Source organism: Nerophis ophidion, linkage group LG26 (genome assembly GCF_033978795.1).
Source record: "Nerophis ophidion isolate RoL-2023_Sa linkage group LG26, RoL_Noph_v1.0, whole genome shotgun sequence".
In the NCBI taxonomy this organism is placed as follows: Eukaryota; Metazoa; Chordata; class Actinopteri; order Syngnathiformes; family Syngnathidae; genus Nerophis; species Nerophis ophidion.
Window position 1 is genome coordinate 22,246,158 of NC_084636.1, and position 10,454 is coordinate 22,256,611.

At 40.7% G+C, this 10,454-nt stretch overlaps 1 protein-coding gene across 1 annotated transcript in view; it reads left to right on the forward strand.

The window, feature by feature from the left end:
- The window catches only part of cpamd8 (C3 and PZP like alpha-2-macroglobulin domain containing 8), a 151,788-nt gene that overhangs the window by 115,937 nt on the left and 25,397 nt on the right, over positions 1-10,454 (forward strand). The window contains exons 34-37 of the mRNA XM_061888885.1: positions 764-919; positions 994-1,056; positions 6,592-6,851; positions 6,919-7,006. Coding sequence (XP_061744869.1) covers positions 764-919; positions 994-1,056; positions 6,592-6,851; positions 6,919-7,006 — 567 coding nt within the window. The remainder of the gene's footprint in view (positions 1-763; positions 920-993; positions 1,057-6,591; positions 6,852-6,918; positions 7,007-10,454) is intronic.

Here is a 10,454-nt window from a genome sequence, read left to right on the forward strand (position 1 = left end):
TCAATCGTCCTGTCCCCTTAGCAGAAAAACAGCCCCAAAGCATGATGTTTCAACCCCCATGCTTCACAGTAGGTATGGTCTTCTTGGGATGCAACTCAGTATTCTTCTTCCTCCAAACACGACGAGTTGAGTTTATACCAAAATGGATACATGGGTTGGGAGAATGTCATGTGGTCAGATGAAACCAAAATAAAACTTTTTCGGTATAAACTCAACTCATGGTGTTTGGAGGAAGAAGAATACTGAGTTGCATCCCAAGAACACCACACCTACTGTGAAGCATGGGGGTGGAAACATCATGCTTGATCCGTGTTAAGGAAAGAATGGATGGGGCCATGTATCGTGAGATTTTGAGCCAAAACCTCCTTGCAACAGTGAGAGCTTTGAATGGTTGACCAAATACTTATTTTCCACCATAATTTACAAATAAATTATTTAAAATTCCTACAATGTAAATTCCTGGATTTTTTTTCACATTCTGTCCCTCACAGTTGAAGTGTACCTATGATGAAAATTACAGACCTCTGTCATCATTTTAAGTGGGAGAACTTGCACAATCGGTGGCTGACTAAATACTTTTTTGCCCCACTGTAGGTGTCTAAAAAGCCAAAGAAAAATCCATCTGTACTTGTTGATTAAGCTGTGGATGCTCACTGAGCTGAAGTCTCATGAGATTTAGTTTGACCATCAATGCATTCTTTGTGCATCTATGCTGAGTATGTAGCTAATATGTGCACTTTGTATGCCAACCTACGCTTGCTAGGACACGTGTGTCGCCCTGCAAGCGTTGTCCGAGTACGCCATCTTGTCCTACGTTGGTGGGGTCAACCTCACCATTTCACTGGCCTCCACAAACCTGGACTTCCAGGAGACCTTTGAGCTCAACAAGGACAACCAGAAACTCCTTCAGCGTGCCAAGGTAGGGTGCCCCTAGTGTCAATACGCTGCATGACATCCACTCTTTTAATCACGTTTTTTTTTTTTTCTGGTTAGATTCCCAGCATTCCTACTGGCCTTTTTGTGAGCGCCAAAGGAGAAGGCTGCTGTCTCATGCAGGTAATGTGGCGTGACACTCAGAAGTGCACAATCACGGTTGGAGCAATGCAAAAAGAAAAAAAAAATCACACTTACCTCATCGGCACACCACAAGAATGAGTTGGCATTGGATAACTTGTTGTTGCTCTTTAATTCACAAATAAGGAACTGTAAATTGGAGTGATCTGGTAGAGTTTAGGGAAATGTTCTCTTTTTTTTTAAAGTACTTGATAATTCCTGCTCTCCCCAGGACAGTATGTTGATTACTTCCTGCCTCGTCATGGATAAACAAAAAACCTCTTTCACGAGTCATTTTTCTTCTCTGCCGGATAATAATCTCTCCTGACTTCTTATCGCTTGTGGTTAAGTGGTTGTTTTGTCTGTTGAAGGGATGTCAAGTCAAATATGTTTATTGTTTGTACAAGTCTATCCTGTGATGGTACGTTGCCCGGATCATGTTTTGTTTTAGTTTAAGACTCCCTTAGTTCTGTTTCAGCACCCTGGGGTTTGTGTTTCTTGGTTGCCTTGTGTGCTGATTATTTTCACCTGCCTCTGATTAGTGTTCGGCAGTAATCAGAGAGCTATTTATTCCTGCCTTTCGCCACACTCGCTCTTGCCGTTTTGTTCGCTCCTGCAACTAGTTACTTTAGTACTCCTTTGATTCCTGTATCTATACTAAGCTTTCCAGTGCTAGTTTTCCACCTTAACTCCCCGTGTAATCGGCACGCTCTTAACGTGTTTGTTTGTATTTTTCCTGCATTTTTGTATTATGGGCTGATTTATGTAAAATAAATCATTGTCCTACCTGCACACTGCCTCCGGAGTTCCATCTGCATATTGGGAAAATGAACCTCCCACAAACATGCAACCTCGACGTAACACATCCTTTAATGTCTTCCAACTTGTCCTTCTAGAAAACATTATTTCTCTCCACATATCTTGATTTTCTGTTTTCCGCTGCAGCATCTGGTTTCTTATGTTGCACGGATATCAAACCCACACATTGGTGTCTGTGTTTGTAAACAATTAGTGTGTAATGAGTGTGTGTCTTAAAGGCCTACTGAAATGAGATTTTATTTTTTAAACAGGGATAGCAGGTCCATTCCATGTGTCATACTTGATAATTTCGTGATATTGCCATATTTTTGCTGAAAGGATTTAATAGAGAACATCGACGATAAAATTCGCAACTTTTGGTCGCTAATAAAACAGCCTTGCCTGTACCGAAAGTAGCAGACGATGTGCGTGTGACGTCACGGGTTGTAGGGCTCCTCACATCATCACATTGTTCATAACCATAGCCACCAGCAGCAAGAGCGATTCGGACCGAGAAAGCGACAATTTCCCCATTAATTTGGGCGAGGATGAAAGATTCGTGGATGAGGAAAGTTAGAGTGAAGCACTACAAAAAAAAGGCAACGGCAGTGGGAGCGATTCAGATGTTATTAGACACATTTACTAGGATAATTCTGGAAATCCCTTATCTGCTTATTGTGTTAATAGTGTTTTAGTGAGATTATAAAGTCATACCTGAAAGTCGGAGGGCTGCGGTGACCGCCAGTGTCTCTGAGAGAAGCCAATAGAGGAGCCAAGGTCCCAGCTGCCTTTTTGACAGGTGCTGCAGGAGGACGCTAACTCCGCTCAAGTCTCACGTAAGAGCCGACTTAATATCACCATTTTCTCATCCAAAAACTTGCTGGTTGAGATGTGGTAGAGAAACATGTTCGCTAAAGCTTCACAACAAACAAAGAAACACTGGCTGTGTTTCGGTTGCTAAAGGCAGCTGCAATCCACCGCTTTCCACCAACACCATTCTTCTTTATAGTCTTAATTACCAATTGAACAAATTGCAAAAGATTCAGCAACACAGAAGTCCAAAATACTGTGTAATTATGCGATAAAAACAGACTACTTTTAGCCGTGAGTGGTGCTGGGAGAACATGTCCGCTCCAACCAATAACGTCACAAGCACGCGTCAATATAAGCGTCATCAACAGGATACCTCGCGGGAAATTTAAAATTGCAATTTAGTAAACTAAAAAGGCCGTATTGGCACGTGTTGCAATGTTAAGATTTCATCATTGATATATAAACTATCAGACTGCGTGGTCGGTAGTAGTGGGTTTCAGTAGGCCTTTAAGTGTGTCTTTTAGAACCCTTTATGCATAAAAGTATTATTGGGCACTTGGCTGTAGTGTGTTGAAACGTTGACATAATGCATCTAAGGTATATTGACATCTACATTCAAACACAAGTACAAAGAGAATACTGTCACCAAGAAGTATTTTCTACTTATTGCTGGAATTAATTAAACTTTGGCAGACAGCATAAGAACAAACCTTATCCTTTGGGGTTGTTTTCCTTAGCACAAACTGTTGAAGAAAATGATACACAAAAAGTTGGGTTATGCGAAAAATAAAAATGCACGCTTCCCTCATTCTAAAATGCGATGTGTTGTGATAGGATAGGTCTTTATTGTCATTGCATAAGTACAACAAAACTTTGTTTCCAGCACAAACCCGTTCAAGATTAGACAAACAAACAGTGTACAGGGTTACAGAACAGGAAAGCTGATGGGTTGCCACAAGGCGCCCCGTAAAAGATAGGATAAAGGTAAACGCAGGGGAAGGATGAGTAAAAAATACAATCTAGACTGGGGTCCCAAGGGGGCCCAGTCTGGAGTGGGAAAAAAACCTCCATAGCAAAGCACATATACATATTACAACATACATCTTGAGATATCTAGCAAGAGAAGGGCGGCATGGTTACAGGCCGCAGCTCTCAGGCGCTGCCCATCCTTCCATCACCCGGCGTGGCGAAGTTGGTAGAGTGGCTGTGCCAGCAATCTGAGGGTTACTGGTTCAATCCCCACCTTCTATCATCCTAGTCATGTCCATTGTGTCCTTGGGCAAGACACTTCACCCTTGCTCCTGATGGGTCCTGGTGAGCGCCTTGCATGGCAGCTCCCGCCATCAGTGTGTGAATGTGTGTGTGAATGGGTGAATGTGGAAATACTGTCAAAGCGCTTTGGGCTCCTTAAAAAGGGGTAGAAAAGCGCTATACAAGTACAACCCATTTACCATTTACCCCTATGGGATTTGCATCAAGGACGTTGGATTGGGGGTTGGGTATGTGTGTGTGGCGTATATTTTTTTTGTGGACGCATGTGTGTGTGTGTGTTAGCCTGCAGTGTGTCTCTGTTCCGCGGCTTTGATGTCGTGCAGCCGATAAGTCTTGTTAAATAATACTTGTGTATGTCGATATTAGATTAATTGCAATGCTCTTTATTTTCTGTGACGCCTGCTTGTTATATCACAATACCATTCATTTCTATGGTTAGTATCACACGTTTGCTGAATCCCAACACTGTGGTCGTGTTGCATAATGACACAAAAAAGCCATTTGTTCAGATTTTACTTTGGTTTGCTCTTTGAGCGGACTCACTGAGCTGAAGTCTCTGAAGATTTGTCAAAATGTTCTTTTACTTTTAAGACTGCAAATTCTCCAATTATGTGACAATCCACTGTACAGTAGAACCTCAACATTCGGGCTTAATCGGTTCTGTGACACTCTCTTAACTCCTAATTTAAAGCACTTGTATCTCAAATCAACGCTTCCCTTTGAAATGCCATTTTCTACCGCTTATTCCCTTTTCGGGTTGCGGGGGGGGGGCGCTTGCGCTTATCTCAGCTACAATCGGGTGGAAGGCGGGGTACACCCTGGACAAGTCACCCCTCATCGCAGGGCCAACACAGAAAGACAGACAACATTCACTCTCACATTCACACACTAGGGCCAATTTAGTGTTGCCAATCAACCTATTCCTTTGAAATTAAATCACATTTTTAACATGTAACATTCCTAAAAATGTAAAAAAAAAAACTTTTAGATAAGAAATATTTTTTCAAAAACATACAATAGAATGTACCACTGAAAATGACCATAGTTTTAAGAAATTATGTAACAATAATTCGCGGACTATACCCTGTGCAGTGACTTCTACAATATCTCCTTCCAGCTACTTTTCCGTCAAACACACCACGAGCAGCTTCTCCATATTTGATTGCGATGTAAAAAAAAAAAAAGAAATGTGCTTGGATTTCTGCGTGCGCACACTTGAATACATCTGATTTTTTACCTGCATCCAATGTTTTCTGTTTTACTTTTAGTCAGAAATCCATGCAACTGGGGCGGTATAGCTGTGTTGGTAGAGTGGCCGTGCCAGCAACTCGAGCATTTCAGGTTCGATCACCGCTTCCGCCACACTAGTCACTGCCGTTGTGTCCTTGGGCAAGACACTTTACCCATCTGCTCCCAGTGCCACCCACACTGGTTTAAATGGTAAAATTAGATATTGGGTTTCACTATATAAAGCGCAATGAGTCACTACAGAAAAAGCGCTATATAAATATAATTCACTTCACACTTCACAACTCTTTATGCATGAGGTTCCAGGGGCCTCATGTAACATCAGTTCTTTGGATTTCTAGTTGTCTGATGGGCACATCAATCGGTCTGAGGAGTAAAAGTTGGCACTTCTTTATGTGAAATGTTACCCGGCATCATCTCTGTCTTTGGCTAAAGTATCTACAGCATGAAAAAATTCCACGTCAAGATTAGTCTTGATACATTTAAACTTTGCTTTGGAAAAGGGGTTGAGGGCAGGTTTTTGTACACATGCATGCTTGTTACTTGAGGCCGCAGATGTTTTCGATGGGTTCACAGTGACATATTCTATGCCAGTGGTTCTCAAATGGGGGTACACGTACCCCTGGGGGTACTTTAAGGTATGCAAAGGGGTATGTGAGATTTTTTTTTTTATTCTAAAAATAGCAAAAAATTCAAAAATCCTTTATAAATATATTTATTGAATAATACTTCAACAAAATATGAATGTAAGTTCATAAACTGTGAAAAGAAACGCAACAATGCAATATTCAGTGTTGACAGCTAGATTTTTTGTGGACATGTGCCATAAATATGGATGTTAAAGATCCAATTTTTGGTGAAGAAATGTTTAGAATTAAGTTCATGAATCCAGATGGATCTCTATTACAATCCCCAAAGAGGGCACTTTTAGTCAATGATTACTTCTATGTGTAGAAATCTTTATTTATAATTTAATTACTTGTTTATTTTTCAACAAGGTTTTAGTTATTCGTATATCTTTGTTTCCAAATAGTTCAAGAAAGACCACTATATATGAGCAATATTTTGCACTGTTATACAATTTAATAAATCAGAAACTGATGACATAGTACTGTATTTTACTTCTTTATCTCTTTTTTTCAACCAAAAATGCTTTGCGCTGATTAGGGGGTACTTGAATTAAAAACATGTTCACAGGGGGTACATCACTGAAAAAAGGTTGAGAACCACTGCTCTATGCCATCTAATGCTTGTAACTCTAATTCTTGTTTGCAACTCTAATTCTTTCTTACAACTTAAAACGTAACAAATGCCAGGGAGAGATCTCTTATCACAGAGCACTTATTAAGTTGAGGTCCTACTGTATTTGTATATTTTTTGCTCAAACTCGACTTTCCTTTTGTGTAGATTGACGTTTCCTACAACGTACCTGACCCAGTATCCAAGCCGGCTTTCCAGCTCAAGGTGGACCTCAAAGAGCCTCTCCATGAACGCCACCTACAGCCACTACCCTCCTCCTCCTCCCGTCATCCCGCTTCGCGCCCTCGGAGCCGCGCCGACAACCGATCTGAGCTCAACCGCAAGCGCCGGTCCCCTATCGACGACGACGACCCCGCAGCTCACCAGGACAAAATGGACTTTCACATCTCCTTAGAAGTTTGCGCTAGGTTGGATTGCAACTTTGGCTGCGTACAATTTTTTCCAATCATATGCTGACCTCACCAATCTTTCCAGGTGGCTTCATTCAGGCTCATCGAACATGGCCGTCATCGAGGTCCCCATGATCTCGGGTTTCAGAGCAGATGTTGAAAGTCTTGAGAGGGTACGTAGAATCAAACTAACTCAAATCATCTTCATAAATCGTCCTGGCTATGACTTGCTGTTAGCCTTAGTGACTCGCAGATGGACACCAGGAAAGCACATCAGGTAGGAAAAGACAGATGTGTCCACATCTGGTGGCCATTTGACAAGTATGTTCTGCTTTCTTTGCTAACCTCAGGCTTACACGTGCTCACCTTGCAGGAAGGGCCCATGCATTTAATGCTTTGCCTTATGCAGTAGAAATTTAACTGCCATAAAGCAGTCTGAGGCTTTGGTAATAAAAAAAAAAATATGGTGTGTACTTTTGGTCCAGTTCGCTAAGCGTTTACACTGGCTGCATAGTGAAAAGCTTGTTGCTGTCCTGCACACAACTAAGGCTACATTAGCAACTTAAAGGGGAACATTATCACAATTTCAGAAGGGTTAAAACCAATAAAAAATCAGTTCCCAGTGGCTTATTTTATTTTTCGAAGTTTTTTTCAAAATTTTACCCATCATGGAATATCCCGAAAAAAGGCTTTAAAGTGCCTGATTTTCGCTATCTGTAAATCCACCCGTCCATTTTCCTGTGACGTCATTTCGTGACGCCAATACAAACAAACATGGCAGATAGAACGGAAAGATATAGCGACATTAGCTCGGATTCAGACTCGGATTTCAGCGGCTTAAGCGATTCAAAAGATTACGCATGTATTGAAACGGATGGTTGGAGTGTGGAGGCAGATAGCGAACACGAAATTGAAGAAGAAACTGAAGCTATTGAGCCATATCACGACGGACAAAGGCAGCGAGGACGAATTTGGCGATTGCCTTCTAACCAACGATTGCATGTTTTGACCACTGGAGCAACTTAAATCCGTCGATTGGTAAGTGTTTGTTTGGCATTAAATGTTAGTGTGGGGAAAGGCTGGATGCAAATATAGCTACAAATGTACATACAGCTAGCCTAAATAGCATGTTAGCATCGATTAGCTGGCAGTCATGCCGTGACCAAATATGTCTGATTAGCACATAAGTCAATAACATCAACAAAACTCATCTTTGTGATTTCGTTGACTTTCTCGTTGGAAATGTATCTGCTTTGAGTGTCGCAGGATATCCACACATCTCTGTCGTAGCATCGCTATCGTCGGTAAAATGTGCAGAACAAACGAAGGACTTTCGCATCTTTTGACACTGGTTCAACTTGAATCCGTCGATTGGTATGTGTTTGTTTGGCATTAAATGTGGGTGGAGGGAAAGGCTGGATGCAAATATAGCTATGAATAAACCTAAATAGCATGTTAGCATCAATTAGCATGCCGTGCTAATCGAGGCACACTCCACGTAAGTCAACTTGAATCCGTCCCTGATCGTGTTGTTACACCCACCGACAACACACTGACAAGGCATGGTGTCTCCAAGGTACGGAAAACAGTCGAAAAAACGGAAAATAACAGAGCCGATTTGACTTGGTGTAATGTGTTTGAGAAAATGGCGGATTGCTTCTTGTTGTAACGTCACGGGTGAAAGGTCATCGCTCCGGCAGCGAAAAATAGAACGACGTTTAAACCGCCAAATTCACCGTTTCAGAGTTCGGAAATCGGTTAAAAAAACATATGTCTTTTTTTCTGCAACATCAAGGTATATATTGACGCTTAAATAGGTCTGGTGATAATGTTCCCCTTTAAGGGGTTCCAGGTTTGATTCCTGCTCCATCCATCCAGACACTTTATCCACCTGCTCCTAGTGACACCCACACGGATTTAAATGTATCTTAAAGATGTAGATAATGGGTTAAACCTTGAAACACTTTGAGTCACTTGGGAAAAAGCACTATATAAATATAATTCACTTCACAAATCACAATACATTCACACTGCAGTGTCAGATATCCAATTGGGATTTGTTTGTCAAATCTTTTATTTTCAGTGGCCATTTACATTACAAAAAAAACAAATTTTCTAATGTGAATGCAATCCGACCCGCATGCGGACATGACGTAATGATGCCGCACGCATTGTAATGTTTACAAAAATAAACATGGCTTCCGCTTTAGTTTGTCTCAATACTGGCGCATTTGTGGCAATTTCAAGGATTTTTTGCAATTAAACTCAACAGCTTCTGAACCTGAGCTCGTGTGCGTTCACATTGAGGACGCATCGCACCGATTTATATCCACAAACGAAAGAGGCTTGGGTCAGATATGAAAAATTCAGAATTGCACTGTTCACACGTACATGAAAAAAAATCAGATGCAAGTCGCATATGGGCCAAAAAATCGGAATTGACTTGCAGTGTGAATGTTGTTTTTTTGAATTAGAAATATATGAGGAATCATGAATATAATGTTTGTGTTCTGGATCAAAACTAAGATATACATGATATTTGTCGGACACCGATGATGTGAGGATTTTGACGATAAAGTATGCCCACCCTTATCAAACAGTGTTTGGTGCATGTTTTACGCTAAATAGGAAAATCTAGTTAAATGGGTTCAAATCATATTTTTTCTTCATTCAAAACACTTTCTTGTGGTCTGAATAACATGCACTAGTGGTTCTTTGGTCAAAATTTTGCATAGATGATGTTTTACAGACCATCTTCTAGCAGCTTTGTGGATGCGCTGTTTTGTGGGCGGTCTCATTTATGTGCCTCCACTTCAACAGGGTCTTCTCCCCGTCATTCATGTTGTAGTTTTTAGAGTTTCTATACCGAGTTCAAACTATGCTAATTTGTATAAAAAATAGGAACAGCAGAAGATGCATGTGCATGTACGAGCCAGTCTGCCCCACAACAAGAGAAGATGGAGCAAAAAAAAATGATCCAATTAACTACAATGGCGGACTTGTGCAAAGATCTCCTGGTGCATTTTTACCATATATGGAGTTATGCGTTGATGTCACAATGGGGAAAAACGTCACAAATTGGGCAAACGGCCTGTTTGGAAGAAGTATGGAATTAGAGCAAGATTGTTTTTTATAAATATCTCTGTAGTGCCTCCATGGTTTGATGTAACATTTTCAGGACTTATGCAGGTCCCAAATCCACAAAAACAGGTGATATGTAAGAAACGTTGATTTTGCATAATAGGGACCCTTTAAAAATGCATTGTTGAAGTTGAACATATATTTATTTGTTAATGTATAGTGTTCTGTCTTTCCGGATGACATGTAACAAAAATGCACCCTAAATGTTTGAGGGATTTTCTGATATTTTCAGAACAATTTTAAAACAATTGTACTTGTTTATATTGGTCAGTTTTGAAAAATGTAACAATATATTTATTATTGTGGTTGAAAAGCTGCACGGCCTCATAATGAGAGCTGTCCTTTATATTTCAATCGTCTCATTTAGCTACATAAAAAGATGAAATTCAATGTGAGTCTTGTACTGGCTGTTGCAGGTATACTTAATGAAGTGTCCAGTGAGCGTGTCTGCTTCAGTGCATTGACTCGCACTGCTGATAC